Here is a 16,866-nt window from a genome sequence, read left to right on the forward strand (position 1 = left end):
ACTGATCATTGAAGTCAAAAATAGCACAGGACGAATAAAGAATGATTGTTATTAATACTTTAATATACGTTGTGCCATGTATAAACTATAGATTTTCTCATAATCAGTAGGAGTATGATTTATAATTGTGAGTTTTGATTTTCACTCATATCACTCTATATCATCACAGTATAATATTAATCGGCCAAACTCAACGGTAGAATTGATTTTTTTTAAAGATTTATATAGGACTATTATAATTAAAAATTATGTAAACTCACAATTTATTGATGGATGGGAAGTGGTGTTACAGTGATGAATAACATGGAATTAGCGTATAATAGAAGTTAGATAAATTTAAACTGCATTAGTTTTCTTGTTGTAATAAAAATGTATAAGAATAATATTTGCTCATGGTTATCATCAGAAACCCATTACGTAGATTAGATAGTGTCACAGTTGAGTATTTGTTTTCTAGAATTATTAAATTGGGATTGAGATTATTGAAAAGACACCTGTAGTTATCAAATGCTTGGAACTCTGAGCATGTGGCATAATATTACCCTCAAATTGATCTTAGGTTTAATATATAAATAAAAGTTGTGTCCATCTGGTTTAATGGGACCAAAATGTTTAACATTCATGTGATTACTCAAATCATTGATATGATTATAACAGGTTATTATTAAATATAATTGATATCGACATTGCATTAATAGATTTCGAGATGCTTCTGTAATTCGAGCTACGTGTATATTTTAATAAATTCTTAGGCGAAATTTATTGAATTTTTCAAAATCAAAATCTTCACGGCTGTTGCATTTGGTATAATGTTTTTTGTACGTATGCATGCTTATATGATAAGTTTAAGTTACACGTAATTCTGAAATTTTTAATATGTATTTTACTAGATGTATGGACGTTTGCTCAATCTTTCTTAAACTATAAATGTTAGTCGTGTGTATATATATGGTTGGTGATATCACTATTAAATAGAAATACAAGTAATTAACTTTAGAATAAAAAGTTAGAATAAATAGCTCCAAAGTAGCGCGCGTACAATTTCACCTGTAATACACTTTCATGAAGTTTCTTCTATAATTGACTATTTTTTCAATCATAGAAACCAAACTCAATATCATGTTTAGTTCCATACAATATCATTATTACTGAAGATCAGCAGATTGATGGAGAGAACATATTTTTTAAATAGATTGAGTATCATTATTGATGAAGACAAAATTATTATTTTTCCAAATAAAAAACCAAGGCGATCGGTATCATTTAATTACAAAATTATATATTAATATGAAAAACGAAAGTATTATTGCATTTTAAGAGTATCATTCCATTAATTATAAGTAATTACTATGATAAATGCGAGTTATCATTATTGGAGGACGCTGCATGGCAAAAACTCTTGCTAAAAATAGAAAATTGAAAAGCTTGAAAACCTAGGCTTAATAACAGGTTATGTAGCTAGGTTTGTTATAGGAGAAATGAATTAAATTAGGTCATGCTTGGTACGATGTAATGGAGCGAAATGTAATGATATGTGAGCTTTTTTGGATTTCTTTTGCATTTTAATCAATTTTTTCATTCATTCCATCACACCAAACAAATTAATATAATAGAAGTAGAAATCACATTCCATTTTCCTACCATTCAATTCCATCCATTCCATCATACCAACCATGACCGAGAAATTCAATAGATATGGAGTACATAATTATAGGCATATATATAATTTTGATAAATGAATGTGTTTTAGAAAAATTGATGAATAAATTTCCAATGAAAGAATAATATATACGAATCACTCTCGTATTAAATCAATGCATTTAATATCAGATTGAGGTGAACCCTTGTCTTATGTTGGTCTTTGAGTTTAGCTTACTTATGATATCAAATAATTAAAAATTACCATATATAATTCTCTATGTTGCTATTACTGTATCAAATACATCCTTACAGATTACTTAAGAATAAAAATGTTAAAAATCAATTTCAATACTTTATAGTACTACTTGATTCAATTAATTGACTGAAAAATATAATTTATTTATAAAATTTAATATACAAGTAAATTTTTTACACCGATTATTAAACGTGCAACAATTTTGTTAAGCAATAGTAACATGTTATTCATATCATACATCTCCATAGAAATTATACAACTCAACAAGCATTCCCAACTATTACTACCAAAAACACAGTCATCTTCTCCAAATTCTTGAAAAACAGATCCCATCTCGAATCGGAATCGGAATCGGAAACGGAAACGGAACTCAATAATACTCCAAAAACATGCTGGAATTCTGTCGCTTCAAATCGTCATAAAACTTAGTAATAAATTCCTCAGCAGCTTCATCAACATAATTGTCTTCTTCAGCTTCAGCATCCGTCAACGGGAACGGAGAATCGGTGATCCGCAGCTGCCTCACCAACGGGCTCGGCCCGAACCCAGGCAGCGCAGGCGACGCCACCGCGCTGCTGAAAATCTCGACGGCGGCAGCCATCATGTCTCTGTCAAACGCGGCGTGAGAGGTCTTGCGCTTGGTGAGGTGGAAGGGGAGGCGGAATCTGTGGTGGTGGTGGTGGAACATGAGATTGTGTATGGCGGCTTTGCTGGCGATTTTGCCGCGCTTCATCATCATGTTGAGGTCGGCTAGTAGTTTGCCCTTTGTAATGCCTTTTCTTAGCATGAAATATAGCACTCGCATTATTTTCAATATTTTTTTGGCTCCATTTTGCTCCATTTTTGTATAGATGGATTTTGATTTTTGATGTTGGTATGGACAGAGAGGTTTGAGGGTAAGTGAATTGAGGTGGGGGATAGTGGTATTTAAAGGGAAAAGAAGATGGAAGGTGACACACGAAATTGTACTTCAATTTCCATTTAAAATACTATATGCACAGGGGGAATTAATTTCACTTTATTACTCATTGGTCACATTAAAAATGATTCATCTAAATTGACTAGTTTCATTTTTTCAGTAAGAAATAATACTCCCTACGTACATCCCATAATAGACGTCACACTTTTCTTTTTAGTTTGTCTCACAAAAAATGTCATATTTCTATTTTTGAAAAAAGTTTTCTCTTACATGTATATAAAAATTATATTCTCTCTTCATTTAACACACTAAACAAAACTTCTTAAAATCCCGTGTTGTCTCACAAATGTGACATCTTTTGTGGGACGGAGGGAGTAATATTTACTTTCACGTACTATGTTTTATCTCATATTTTATTCATTTTTTCACCGAGTAATGATATAGGGCAACTACTACTTAAATGTATCATTAGAGAATAAAACATGGAGTGAACCAAATGTCATTATAGTAAAGTGTTTAGGTTTAGTTGTTCACAGAGCATCTCCAAGGGAAGAGGTAAATGGAGAGGTAAACTAATATAACTACCATATTTACCTTTTTTTCCATGAAAAATCATTCTCATTCTCCAATGGGAGAGGTATTTGAGAAGGTATTATACATTTTCCCATTTTGAAGAGGTATCTTTACCTCCCCATCAATGGAGAGGTAAAATCTTATAACTACCATATTTATCTTCTTTTCATGAAAAACTCTTCTCCAAGGGGAAATGTATTTGAGAAGGTATTAAACTTTATATTTTTTTAATGCATTCTGTACTATAATTTTAATTTTAAAAAACAATTTACCTTTATATATACCTTTTCCCTTTGGAATGCGTTACATTTTAGACGGGTATATTTCACTTTTTAAGAAGGTAAATACATAATATACATTTTCTATATATCTTCTCCCTTGGAGATACTCTAAGGGTGTTCAACAAAGAGAGACTCTTCATATTAGGCTCTCCGGGGATTGAAGACAAATTATATACCTTTTGCAAGGATTAACCTGAATCGATCACGCACATTTTCTTCAGTTGCAGAGTGGTACTTCTCTTGAGATTGCTGGAGCATGTCAATATGCTTGCCAAAAGGACGGAAGCATGCTTTCTCTCAAGGCTTGGGTACCCCCTTCAAGAGGTTCGACAAGAAAATTTGGATCTCCATGTTTTATGTTATCTCATGGACAATTTAAAACATCCGAAATAAAATAATTTTCGAATACTTCACATCAAACTGGGAGTTCGAAAAGAGAAGGCTATTGTGGCGCATTGGCACATGGGTGAGGGGTTGGTGCTCAGGATTTTCTTTTTCCCATACATAAATAGCAGACAACTTGAACGATGTTAGATGTTAGCGAGGTTTTGAAAGTAAAAGGAAGTAAATGGCTGAAGGCAGTGATTTTGCTGTTTTTTCTTTCTTTCTTTCTTTTTCCCCTGGTACCTTTATTCCACCTCAAAACCTATATCTCGAGAAAGTATTTAAGGGTTGCCACGTTTGTCATCTCAAACTTTTAATTGGAACAGATTTTTTCTCAGGTTCATGATCTTTTCTTCGTCATGTAATAATCACGCCATCTACGTCAATAACAAATGAGTTAGTCGATTACATCTCTTGTAGAACAATGAATTACTTTGTACTCATATTGTTGCATATCCTGACAGAATCTCTCAGAACAATGAATCTTGATTTCAATTCTATCTTTTTCGATTATCTTGATTACCATTTGATATTTCTATCTGCCAATAATTATCTCATTTTTTTTTATTTGTCTCATTTCTTTTTAAGTATCTATTTTAGTAAATGGACCTCATATTCCGACCTCACATTTTATTATAAAATTAATTAATATTTCCTCTGTCATATAAAAATATAGACATTTGAAATAACATGAGTAAGAGAGAGGAGTAGAAAGGTAGTTAAAATTTAAAATAACGTTAGTGGACAGTGATATCTATACTATTATTAGTTTTTAATGAGTTGTAAATGAAAATAAACATATATTTTTATGAGATGGACAAAATGGAAAGTGTACATATATTTATAGGACGGATGAAATACATAAATGTATTGACTCATATTTAACTAACCTAATTCATATTTTGTCTTTACATCTCTGTGAATCAAAATAAATAATCACAATTAGGGATGTCAATTGGGCTAACCCGCTCGGGTTCGGGCCAATCCACTCGGGTTGTTGGGTTATTTGGGTGCGGGTTGTTCGGGCTGTGAATTTTCCGGGTTGTAAATTTTCGGCCCTAACCCTAAATCACGGGTTTAGAGCTAACCCACGGGCTATTTGGGTCAATAGTAATCTTATATGTTACTTTCTATCCAATCCAATATTCTAAATTATTAAAAAGTAGATTGTCGCAAATAGTAAAGTATTATCAAAGTGATCAAGAGAAAGAAAATAATAGCAATTGAAAATTGAAACAAAATAGATAAACATATCGTTTAATTAATATCACACATGAATCTGACTACAATTAAATGGAAATCATGCATTTCATATAATCCTAAGTTAATTTGACAGAGAAGACATAATTACCATATATTCTTCATATCAAATGTTGTACTATATTTAATATTGATATTACCAAATATACTTCATATAAGTATATAATCCAAAATTTTAATTATATTTTATATTAAATGCTCAACCCGCGGGCTAACCCGCAACCCACTCGGGCCAGCCCGTATAACCCGCCGACCCGAACGGGTTAGCCCGTGTAGCCTGCTTCTGAATATGAGTTGCAATTTTTCGACCCTAACCCTATGATTTTAGAGGGTAACTCGGGTCGACCCGTGGGTTTCGGGCTAGATTGACATCCCTAATCACAATCGAATGGATAGAGTATATCTTTACCACAGTATTAAAACACAACATGATTTGGGTCAGAAAAGATGTGTTCGAGTTCAGAGCACTTGATTTCCATAAAGCCAAACATACTTATATTAGTACCTCTTTCACTTTTTGGATATGCTAAGTATATTATCACAATTGTAAACTTGTATTAAAACATAACACGGGGTCAAAAAGACGTCGATATGAGAGCACTTAATTTCCGTAAAGCCAACATACTTTATATTATATGTATGCAGTATGCCTCTTCACTTTTTGGATATGCGAGTTTGATGGAAAGATTTCAGAGTTATGATTTCAAACTAATTAGTTCTGTTAATTTGATGAAAAGTAGGGCTTTCATTAGAGATGCACTTTATGTACCACCTTAACATTTTTTAATCCATAAATGAATAAAATTTAAAAATTTAAACATCATATTACAATATACTCAAATCCAAAATCTTCGACCTCGATGGATTATTGCTAGACCAATATACACATTTTTTACTTATTTTAACAGTTTAAATTGTAAATATTAATCATATACTTAATAATATATAATGAGTATTTTGAAGATATTTAATTCCATATTCATCAACGAATACTAAACCAAATTTAGATGCCTTACACGCTTAATTAATGTCATTCCCTATTTTCAAGGTTAAGATTAATTATAAGTTATAACAAAGGTTTCTTTCTAGACACCTTCCATATCATTAACAAAATCAACTTATACTATAAAAATGTGTATAATTAACATTTTCTGTAATTAATTAATCTAATTCCCAAAGCATGAACTAAATGGAAATTAAATACTCCCTCCGTCCCATTGAAGATGACCCACTTTCCTTTTTGGTTTGTCCCAACTAAGATGATCCATTACTTAAAATGGAAACACCTTTATCTCTACCTTATTCCCTCTCTCTTACTTTACTCTCTCCTCTTAACACACAAAATATAACTGCATAAATTCCCGTGCCGCCCAAGAAAGGGGTCATCTTCCTTGGGACGGAGGGAGTACTAGCTCAACCATTCTGCATTTGCCAATCGCTTCTCTTTATACTAGCAGGTATATATTTTATTTAATTCATAATTAAATGTTTGATTCCAAGTTTCCAACCAAATTAAATACTACTCCATCCGTCCCGCTTAAGATGACACGTTTTCCTTTTTAGTTTGTCCCAACTAAGATGACACATTTCCTTTTTTGGTAACTTTCTCTCTCCAATTAATACACTCAACCACTTCTTCCCACTCCTATTAAAATATCCATCTTTTTTTATCTTTCTACTTTAATACTTACACCCACCTTCTCTCTCTCCAATTAAACACTTTAACCAATAACTCCTAAAACCCCGTACCGGCTAAACAATGTGTCATCTTAGCCGGAACGGAGGGAGTAGTACATTTGCTGCTCTTTAGGATGCAAAGTAGCAATGAATTTAAGTTTTTAATGAAAGTGTACAATTGTACAATTGCTGCATCCTATCTTTAAAATAATAATTGTATACACGTACGTGTTGGTTGTGTATCCATACATGAAGTGCATGTCCAAAGCAGCAATGCTTATTTTTTCCAAAATTATTCCTCTATTATGATTTCTTTTCTTCTTTTGTTTAGAGTCAAGTAACTTAGTTGTTTTTTAAACAATAAATCTCATTGGTTTAAACTTTGAGGACTCATATGTTGCACATTAATTGTTCGACTCTGAGGATCTATTGAGAGCATTGTTGGCATGTAAATCTCTGTTAGGGTCCGTTCGTACACAAAATTGGAAATGGAATTAATTTAAAATTAAATTCTACAGAACTAAATTTAAAGGAATTGAATTATAAATCAATTCTAAATTATTTGTGTGTGTTGTACGTGTGTGCCTGTATTTTTGTATGTTGTGTGTGGGGGTGTGTGTGTATGAGCAGCATGTTTGTGTTTGTGTTTGTGTGTGTGTTAATGTGTCTAGTTTTATAATTATTTGGAATTTCAATTATCTACTTTTGATATGTAATTCAAGTTGTGGAATTGAGAAGAATTTGAATTGGAATTAATTTAATTAATTACAAATTCAAATATTTTGCAGCACCAAACATCGAATTTGCAGTTGAAGGCCTCGATCCCAGTTCCATAGCATCAATTCTATAATATCGAACAAAGCCTTAGCATTTTCTTTCTATAGCCTTTTTAATGTTGAATTGTCCAAAATATAAAGTAACAATAAAGCCTGTATATAAACAATAAAAATCATAGTATTAATTGGAAATGAAAAGATAAACTCATTCATCTCATAGATTTATATCTAAACTCAATTTATAATCCCAATTGAAAACAGTTACACACAAATAAAATAACTAAAATTAAATCCAAATCTTAAAAATAAGGACTGAATAACTATACACTTGTTTGAATCTTCATTTTCATTACAATTTACAAGAGCCTCACATCGTCACTCTTGATTATTCCTTCTATTTTACATCATTTGTTAGTTGTGACCAAGATCCTCAAATTAACAAATTGCGCAAATTTAATAATTTTGATCATAATCAAATAAGAGTTACAAATCATGAAAAATAAAAGTATAATGCCATTAACATAGCCAACATATTACGGAATTTAAATTAGTTAATAATCACAAATGCTACGTGGGATGGCATATTAGTATAATAGTATTCTGTCTATATTTAGGGAGTATATAATTGTACATATTTTTGTTGTATTTCTACCTATAGCCTATAGGTATCTGTGTATTCTCACCAGCATCACGGCAAATACTACGTACTTTCCTACCGACAATAAGCTTCTTCATTTCCCTGGCAAATACTACTATTAATTTTCTATTTTTTAGGTGAAATTATATTTGGAGACAACAACCGACACGTGTCCCACTCATACCTTTCTTGCTAAGTAAACCATGTTGTATGTTTTGGACATAACCACTATAGTATGTTTAAATTATTCCAAAATTATATGTTGGAGTCAAATAAACGCCATTCTTCTTTTCCTTGCAGGTCGGGTTGAAAACGATATAATTATTATTAAATTTGCCTATCTTTGGACATTGATTTCTTCATACACCAGTCATCTCAAAGTTTTTGAAACAATGATTGTAGAGTAAGTAGTGAGACATTTTTATTCGATTATTTTATCTCAGTACAACATTTTTTTCATCTTTATGTAATGATCATGATTTAGACTCAATTAGAACTATCTACAAAAGTTCAAGGTTTTGAACTTTTGATTAACTCGCTTAGTTGTTACTAGTTCATCCAACTAATTGATCCAATAATTATTAGAGTTTTTAACATAATTTATTTACATTATTGATCGGTCCCATGACTTCCATAGGTTGATCTATTCAAATTTTATTTCCAGCTTTTAAAGCAATGTAGATTGGAGTAACCAATTAACCATTAATATTTCTCAACAAAATTACCAATCACAGCAACTAATGTTTTCAATAAAGAGATATCGGAGCTGTAACGAATTAATTACACCCATTTTATCTCACTATAAAATGAAAATAAATTGTACTCCTACTATATAAATAATAATTCATTTAAAATATGTATTTACATTCTTCATTAATGCTTGATATACTATTAAACATCGAATCAACGTATTTACTAGGTAACCTCCTCTCAAATAAAACCATGTTTAGTTATTAATATATACTCCATAACACTCATTTTGGAAAGCAAAGCGAAGAATGTTTTATTTAATCAAATTGAACAAACCTCAGTACAACCTACAAAGCATGGTGTACACTTTACTGCCCTTTATATATACCACCTTCATTTGCTTCCATTTCCATCAAATCAAACAATCTTCTTCTCTATCCAAACACCTTTCTCCATCTTCAAACAAACATCAAAAAATCCAGCCAGAAAAATGGAGCAAAATCTACCAATCATAGCCAAGAAACTGTTGAAAATAGTAAAAGTTCTATATTTCATGTTGAGAAAAGGCATTTCAAAGGGAAAACTATTAGCCGATCTCAGCATGCTTATGAAGCGCGGCAAGATCGCCGGCAAAGCCGCCATCCACAGCCTCATGCCCCACCACCACCACCACCGCGCTTCTACCTCGGACCGCCACCTAGAATACGAGTTCAGCTGGGCCAAAACCTCCGTGCACAAGCGGAAGCAGTGCGGCCCCACCGAAGAAGAGCTAATGAAGGCGGCGGTCGAGATGTTCCACAGCGCCACTGCCTCGCCGGCTCTGCCAGGCTTCGGCCCGAGCCCGATGGTGAGGCAGCTGAGGATAACCGACTCACCGTTTCCGTTGAGAAATGATGAAGAAGATAACCACGTTGATGAAGCTGCTGAAGAGTTTATTACAAGATTCTATAAGGATTTGAGACAGCAAAATTCTGTCTCTTATTCTTGAAAATTTTGTGATTGTTTGTGTGTTCTGTATTATTATGTGTTGTGATTTTTGGAGTATAAATAAATTTCGATAAAGGGTTGGATTTAGTTACTTTCAACGAATGCATGTTTATCAAAGATATTAGTAGTATCAGACAAACGACCAAATTGACGAACATGAAGCAGAGCAATGTGGGTCGTCGTCTTCATTCAGAACCTTCCACGCCAAAGCTCTCTCGTACGAGATGGGCCGGCTCATACTCGACAAGCAGATGCCACCTTGAAGAGACGCAAAGCCCTACATTGCCAAGATAAACAGCATTAGAATGACTAAATACTCATTATAATTCAGCAAAATAAAAATGGTTTTGAAAAGTAGAGTAATTGCATTGCTGCACATTGGCTGACCTGATGCATAATGTGTGGAATCTCTGAGCAGAGGTTTTTCCGACCATGAGCATCAAATATCTTGAAGTGCGACCAAGGTCGTCTCAAGCATGTCAAGACCAGCCTGGTTCGCAAAGGTGAAAACAGGAACGACCTGTTGGATGAATAGTTGGAACAGATATGGAATCTTACTGTATAATCATTTGAAGCAATAGGAAAATGAGTGTATGAATAATTGGTCAAGAATACATCAAGTATTATACAGAAACACATTAACAATCATATTCTGATATGATTTACCTGTGAATTTGGCAGATCCAACCGGATAAGGTATGGGCTTCAAGAGTCCCGAGGGGAGGCCGAAGAACAGCATTTGGTCCAAGGGGAGCTGAAGAGAGAGCTAACGCGGCCCTCTGAACAGATGATATGATGCTGCGAACATATTGCCGGGCCATTGATGCAACAGTTTCTTGCATGTGGCTTTCGAATGCAAACTGGAAAGCAATTGTCATGGCAGATCTTGAAGTGCTGCTGGTGACAGCAAGGTCGTTCGACGGTTTATTGCCTCCTTTCCCAGTTTCTAGAGCGGATGCAAGGTCTACAGTACGATTTGGACTTGATGCTACCTGTGAAATATTGCAGCCGTAGATGTAGAATCCGTATAAAAGCTTCTGAATTTGGAATTAACCCCTTATCAAGAGACTTCTGACCAAGTGAACATGTAACATCATCGATACAAGATATGGTTCCAAAGAGTTATTATCATCAAGCCCGTTAGCACTCACCTTTCCAAAACCAAGGGGAACTATCTGAAGGAGAGGAGCATCTTCAGCAAAGGCGGCATCAATAGGAGCAAATACAAGTTCAGCACATGTGCCAACTGCTTTTTCATCCATGCCACCACAGAGCTGCCAAATTCAAGATACAGACCAGAGGTTACAAACTTGCGTTGCAGAACAGCTATTTGATACGTACAAAGAGGACTTACCATCTAGAACTCTTTTACACAGAAGACTATTCTGGCATTCTAGAATCTGTTTCCCACTAGCATAAGATTACTCTCATTTTTCAAGCCATCAATTAGTAAGCAAGTAGAAAGCATTATGGAAGCAAGTAACTTTTACCAGTGGGTTTTTTGACATTGAACATAAAAATAAGGCAAGAAAGATTGTTCAATCATTACATATCACAGCTAGTAACTGGGCAGGAATCCAATGGGAATATCTACCTGCAAATGGAAGATGTCTCTAATCATCATTGCATCATCAGGCATGTGGCTGACACCTTCCAACTTAATTACCTCCAGAAGCTATTGGAAAACCAAACAATATGTTCTTATTTAAAAATTGCAACAAAGCCTATTACAGTAAATTAGAGTTAGATAAGACAACAAGAGTTGAGAAGAATAACCCTATGCACTTGCCTCTTCATGATCGATAGTCTGGGCCAGTGGAAGGATGACTTGACCACTGGAATTTCCACCCCGAGTCCCTGAAAAGTACACGGACCAATCTTGGAAGCAGATGCTGCATAGGTATCAATGTTGTCCGCCCATTCTGACCGGTACTCCCCCAAGAACCTGAGTAGTATCGCTGGTGGCACATTCTGCAGACAAGAAAGAAAGAGTTAATCAGAGACTTGATTCCGAAAAGATAATAATGAATGCAATAGAATCAATTATTATAATTTGCTAAAAGAATTATTGGGGCAGGACAAGGAGATCAAGATTTTAAGTAAACTACCTGTAAAAGCACAGAAGCTTTGGAACACAAGACGGCATTGAAAATGGAGTTGTACTCATTCGTGAAAGAGATATTAAACCCCATAAGTTTTTCTGGATTGGAGTTGACAAGAATGGTAACATCATCCATGCCATCGTTACCTATCAAGGTCCACCCCTCATCGCTGAATCCATTCAGAGCCTCGTTGAATCCCCTGATTGATAATCAAGAAAGTTGCACACATAAGAAGCCAAAAATACAAATAAAACCAGACTCGTGTGAAGTAGAATAGTTGGACCTGCTTAACCGATTGACAAGTGCTTGCAGATATGCTGGTCTTCTGCCCCAGTTGCTTATATTAGTTTGCGGAATGTCCTGAGCCATCTGCTTGAGATGATGAAGAGCCTGTGTGGGAGAACAAGAGCACCAGAAGTGAAGACATTAGTGACACAAAGGATAGTCGGCCTATCAGTTCTTACTGTTGCTCTATTGTCACCGCCATGGTCGTCTTTTGAGCGAGCACCGTCGACGATTCATAAAGAGGGCGCAGCACCTCAGGTACACTCCATGCCTGTTAAGGAAAGGGGAATAAACGAAATTAGTGTTGTGTGTTTGCCGTTTGGCACCTGCATGTTATGCTTATATCAGCTAAATATTTAAGAAAGCGATCTTTGTGAGGGGCGTAACTCGCACACGTATCAGAAATTCAGAATAATCCACAAGGCACAGTGTAGACGTGGCAGATATATTCAGTTACCTCCAAATTCAAGTGATCAACGATGTGAATGACCGATCCTCCTCCCTTGCAAGGTCTGATCAAGTAACCGCCAGGCAACATCTCTGCCCTGACGAAGTTTTGCACGGGCGGCATGCTGGGACCATTCCGAGTGTTGCTAAGTGATCTTTCACAAACCTGAAGTTTGAATCCGAAACCAACGACATTGTAACCATTAAATTGGATCAGAATGCATGGTTCCAGCAGAGATATTCCTTGAATAGGAAATAAAAGTTATGGTCACCTACCACTAGGCTACCATCATCCATGACCGAAGTATAGCACAACAACCAAAAATGACGACCTGGCGCCAAGGTTGTGGGCGCATATAACTAAAAGTTTCCGATTATAAAATCCCCATCCGTAAGAAATACAGAAGGAATATCACAGGAACACCGTGTTTACAATCAAAATAATCTTCATGTACAAAAGTTCCATGGTTCCACCATTGGCGGTAGGCAGCACATTGAGAACATCCAAAGCTCGGCAGTTGCGTAACCATGAAGGCCGATCCTTGAGGAAAATGAGCTCACATAGCATGATAAAGACATATATACTCTTCCTTCCTCAATCAAGAAAATGACTCAACAACCATTTCCTCCACTACTCCCTTGACTTTCAAATGCTACGCTCGGTGATTTACACTCAATAACATATCCACTGTTCATAACTAACCGAAAACGCACACACATCTGCGTGCAAGACAGACCCTACTCATCCTGCAGGACTAGCATCTCTTGGTGGATGCTGCGGCGTCAAGTGGTGCTGTTGACCACTCGTCACGACTGATTCACAGCTTGTGTCTTTTGTGGAAAGTGTATTCTGCAAAACGGAAGCATAATTGGCTTTACTGAGACCACATTTCGAACTACTCTGCTGCTGAGATTGAAAATATAAGGATGAGTGTTTCAAGATTCTCACGTTCCGCGTATGCTGGCGAAAGTAGCTGTTTTCATACACTAATTGAGAGACCTGTTTGGCTGTTTCTGCAGCCTATCGCTCTCCTCCATCAAGAGCTTATTCATGGCAGTCAGCTTCCTGTTCACACCATGTAGCCGCGAAGCCTCTTTCCTTTGCTTCTCTCTGCATCTGTATTTTCAATACCATAAAGCTTAGAACAAAAGTCTGAAATATGAGCATAAAACATGACTTCAAATTGAATATTCAAAATTCACATTAAAGTTTCATAAATTATAGAGTAAATATACACTAGAAAACGACAACAACAACAACAAATGCTTCTTACCTTGTATTTTGAAACCAAACTTTTATTTGCTTAGGCTCGATGTTGGATAAGATGGGGCATTCACGAATCAGCTGTTGACGCCGCATTGAGCTCGGCTTTGGGCAGTCGTGATACAACCTCTCGAGGGCTTCAACCTGCGCTGGCGTGTAACGCGCATACTTGTCGCTGTCCAAAGCCGCCGCTGCAGCTGCCTAACTCTCCTTGCAAGACATTTCCATCTCTCCTATCTCAACACAATCACAGTCTCAAAGATCCCAAAAAAGCAACCAGCTCTGAAATTTCAATACGAATTTTTTCAGTCACGAAATTGCTCGAACACTTGGGGTTCAAGAGAGACAATTTCCCAGCCTCTCTCAAACACAGAACTATGAAGATTTTTACATTGATTTCTTGTTCGCGGCAAACAAGATTTCACCAAAAAAGGAGAAGAATAAATCAGACATCCAGGCATCCACCGCGCATGCCTCCAATCCCACAAAATTTCCCCCATAATCACAATTCAAAGAATTTCAAATAACAAGATTCCTTCATGCAAAGATGGGAGCTTTCAGTCTTAAATACTCCACTAAAAATGACAACTTTTAGCAATCAATCGAATCCCCCATGATGTGTGTGAGTTCCTACTTCCTAGATAATCACTTCAATACATATACTAATCACCCTACATTTCGACTCAATATACTCTTGACTAAATTGTCTTTACTTCATGAAAAAAATGTTTAACTTCTTATATGGAGTGTTTATTTTGAATTAGGATTAATAATTATGTTAGAATTCATGTTTACATATTTCAAAATATTTTATTTTAAAAAGCACTACCTTTCCATGATACAAATATAAGACTTCCTTTCATCCAGATCTAAATGAGACATTTCATTTGACACCATAGTTAAAGAAAAAAAACGTTTAATTAGTTCAATGAGCATGTACCAGAGTAGATGGGAGAAGATATGAGATAAAATAAAGTGTAATAAGAAAAGAATAAATATTACTAACATTTACCAAAAACTAATGGCAACGACAGGGATGTCAATGTAGCCCGTAACTTGTGGGCCGACCCGCCCGCCAAATTTATAGGGCTAGGGCTGAAAATTTCTAGCCCGACTAGCCCACACCCGATTAGTCCGCAACAAGTTAGGGCCAGACCCGAAAACCCGATGGGCTGGCCCGAAAATCCGATAAAATTTCTATCGTTCTATTTGTTTGACTCTAATTAGACACTTCATTGGTTATTTTATGATATAGACTACTAAAAAAATATCTTTTAATTTTATATATTAAATATATAAATTATATATTAAATTTTTATTAACATAATAATAGATATATAAATTAGAAACTTCAAATTCACTAAAAAATATATTTAAATTTCTAAAACATACTTTAAAATTTCTTGATGTTTATGTTTTATTTTGTATAAATCTCAAATTTAGTATATGATGGTGTTTATGTTTGAGTTTAAGCATATATCTCAAATATATCATAATTAAATATTTTACAATTTATAAATATAACTAATTTTCACCACTATTTATTGGATTGATCGCATGTTAATTTTATCAATAGCAACCCGATTAGCCCGCTGGACTAGCCCAAAACCCGAGCTTCTAGGGTTAGGGTTGAACTTTTATAACCTGAAGAAAATCACAACCCGATTGACCCGCAACCCGAATAGCGTTGGCCCGAAACCCGATGGCTGACCCGATTGACATCCCTAGCAACGACATTTAATTAGTCTCAAGAAATTAAACCTCTTTATTTAATTAATATCAAGTAATTAAATCTCCCATTTAAATTAGACTCAAAGTAAATTAAATCTGATTTAATTAGTGTGAAGTAATATTATAAATTTCTTAGAACTACGTGGAACTAAGATTCATATCCCCAATAAGATATGCGATAAAATTTCGATTGAGTATTACGAAATGTATTATAGTATGAAATTTATATCCAACACAGTTAAGTGCGAATACACGTTTAAATATTGAAAAATGTTATTTTTAAATCTTCTTTAAAATTCATCATTCTATTTGTTTTCAAGTTATTATTTTGTCATAAATAATTTATTTTATAATATCTATCTGTTACGTTCAAAATAAATTAATTGAATATGGGTATTTGTAAGAATACCTACTCGGGCTATTGTACATGTAGGCCTTCAGTCATCAATGGGTTGCCTAGTCAAGTGTGCGTGCAAGGTGGCTACCTTCCAAGCACGTGGATGTTCAAATAAGGTGAAGTAAGGAAAGAACTTATGCTACTTTGTCTAACTATTAACATGAGAATTTAGCAAAGAAAAGCCCCATGGATTATTATCATGGCTCGACAATTATTCTCATATGTAATATGTATATTTTGATACATATTATTATGTACTTAGCCTACACATATTTCTAAATGTGCATACTGAGCTATTGAAAAGAGTATTGGGTAAAGTTTCCACCAAACCTCCTTGTTTTGAGTTAGGAATCTTAAAGGCACATGTCTCCATACATGTGCTCGCATTTTGATTGTTCTATAGATACCACATGGTTTCCACATGGTTTGTGCTCTGAGCAGTTATTGTCATGAATTGTTATTTATTTGATATAGAGATTCATACTCAGAGTCCAATGGATTGAATACTTATCATTTAATATTCCATTTTCTTTATGATCCATAACTGAGTGCTCGTTCT

At 34.8% G+C, this 16,866-nt stretch overlaps 2 protein-coding genes and 1 pseudogene across 3 annotated transcripts; 1 reads left to right on the forward strand and 2 right to left on the reverse strand.

Annotated features, from left to right (window-relative positions):
- Nucleotides 1-2,015: 2,015 nt before the first annotated feature.
- On the reverse strand, nucleotides 2,016-2,787 carry LOC125189749 (uncharacterized). The gene has a single exon (XM_048086987.2). The coding sequence runs from the start codon at nucleotides 2,736-2,738 to the stop codon at nucleotides 2,268-2,270; it is 471 nt and encodes a 156-aa protein (XP_047942944.1). The 5' UTR covers nucleotides 2,739-2,787; the 3' UTR covers nucleotides 2,016-2,267.
- A 6,708-nt stretch (nucleotides 2,788-9,495) lies between these two features.
- LOC125186341 (uncharacterized) lies at nucleotides 9,496-10,168 on the forward strand. The gene has a single exon (XM_048082691.2). It carries the CDS (start codon nucleotides 9,585-9,587, stop codon nucleotides 10,080-10,082), a length of 498 nt encoding a protein of 165 aa, XP_047938648.1. The 5' UTR covers nucleotides 9,496-9,584; the 3' UTR covers nucleotides 10,083-10,168.
- LOC125186342 (homeobox-leucine zipper protein ATHB-15-like) lies at nucleotides 10,147-14,955 on the reverse strand (annotated as a pseudogene). The gene is made up of 13 exons (XR_016130765.1): nucleotides 14,190-14,955; nucleotides 13,865-14,032; nucleotides 13,619-13,765; nucleotides 12,926-13,081; nucleotides 12,665-12,739; nucleotides 12,467-12,609; nucleotides 12,190-12,382; nucleotides 11,871-12,052; nucleotides 11,676-11,756; nucleotides 11,233-11,355; nucleotides 10,748-11,118; nucleotides 10,469-10,638; nucleotides 10,147-10,358 (listed from the first exon to the last, which is right to left on the reverse strand). The product of XR_016130765.1 is annotated as a homeobox-leucine zipper protein ATHB-15-like (transcript).
- Nucleotides 14,956-16,866: the final 1,911 nt, after the last annotated feature.

Source organism: Salvia hispanica, chromosome 5 (genome assembly GCF_029641045.1).
Source record: "Salvia hispanica isolate PSC_SH4W2 chromosome 5, Shi_PSC_v1, whole genome shotgun sequence".
Lineage (NCBI taxonomy): Eukaryota > Viridiplantae > Streptophyta > Magnoliopsida > Lamiales > Lamiaceae > Salvia > Salvia hispanica.

Bases quoted from the DNA above. Each gene is read 5' to 3' on its own strand.
- LOC125186341 (XM_048082691.2), top strand. From the start codon at position 9,585: ATGGAGCAAAATCTACCAATCATAGCCAAGAAACTGTTGAAAATAGTA.
- LOC125189749 (XM_048086987.2), bottom strand. From the start codon at position 2,738: ATGGAGCAAAATGGAGCCAAAAAAATATTGAAAATAATGCGAGTGCTA.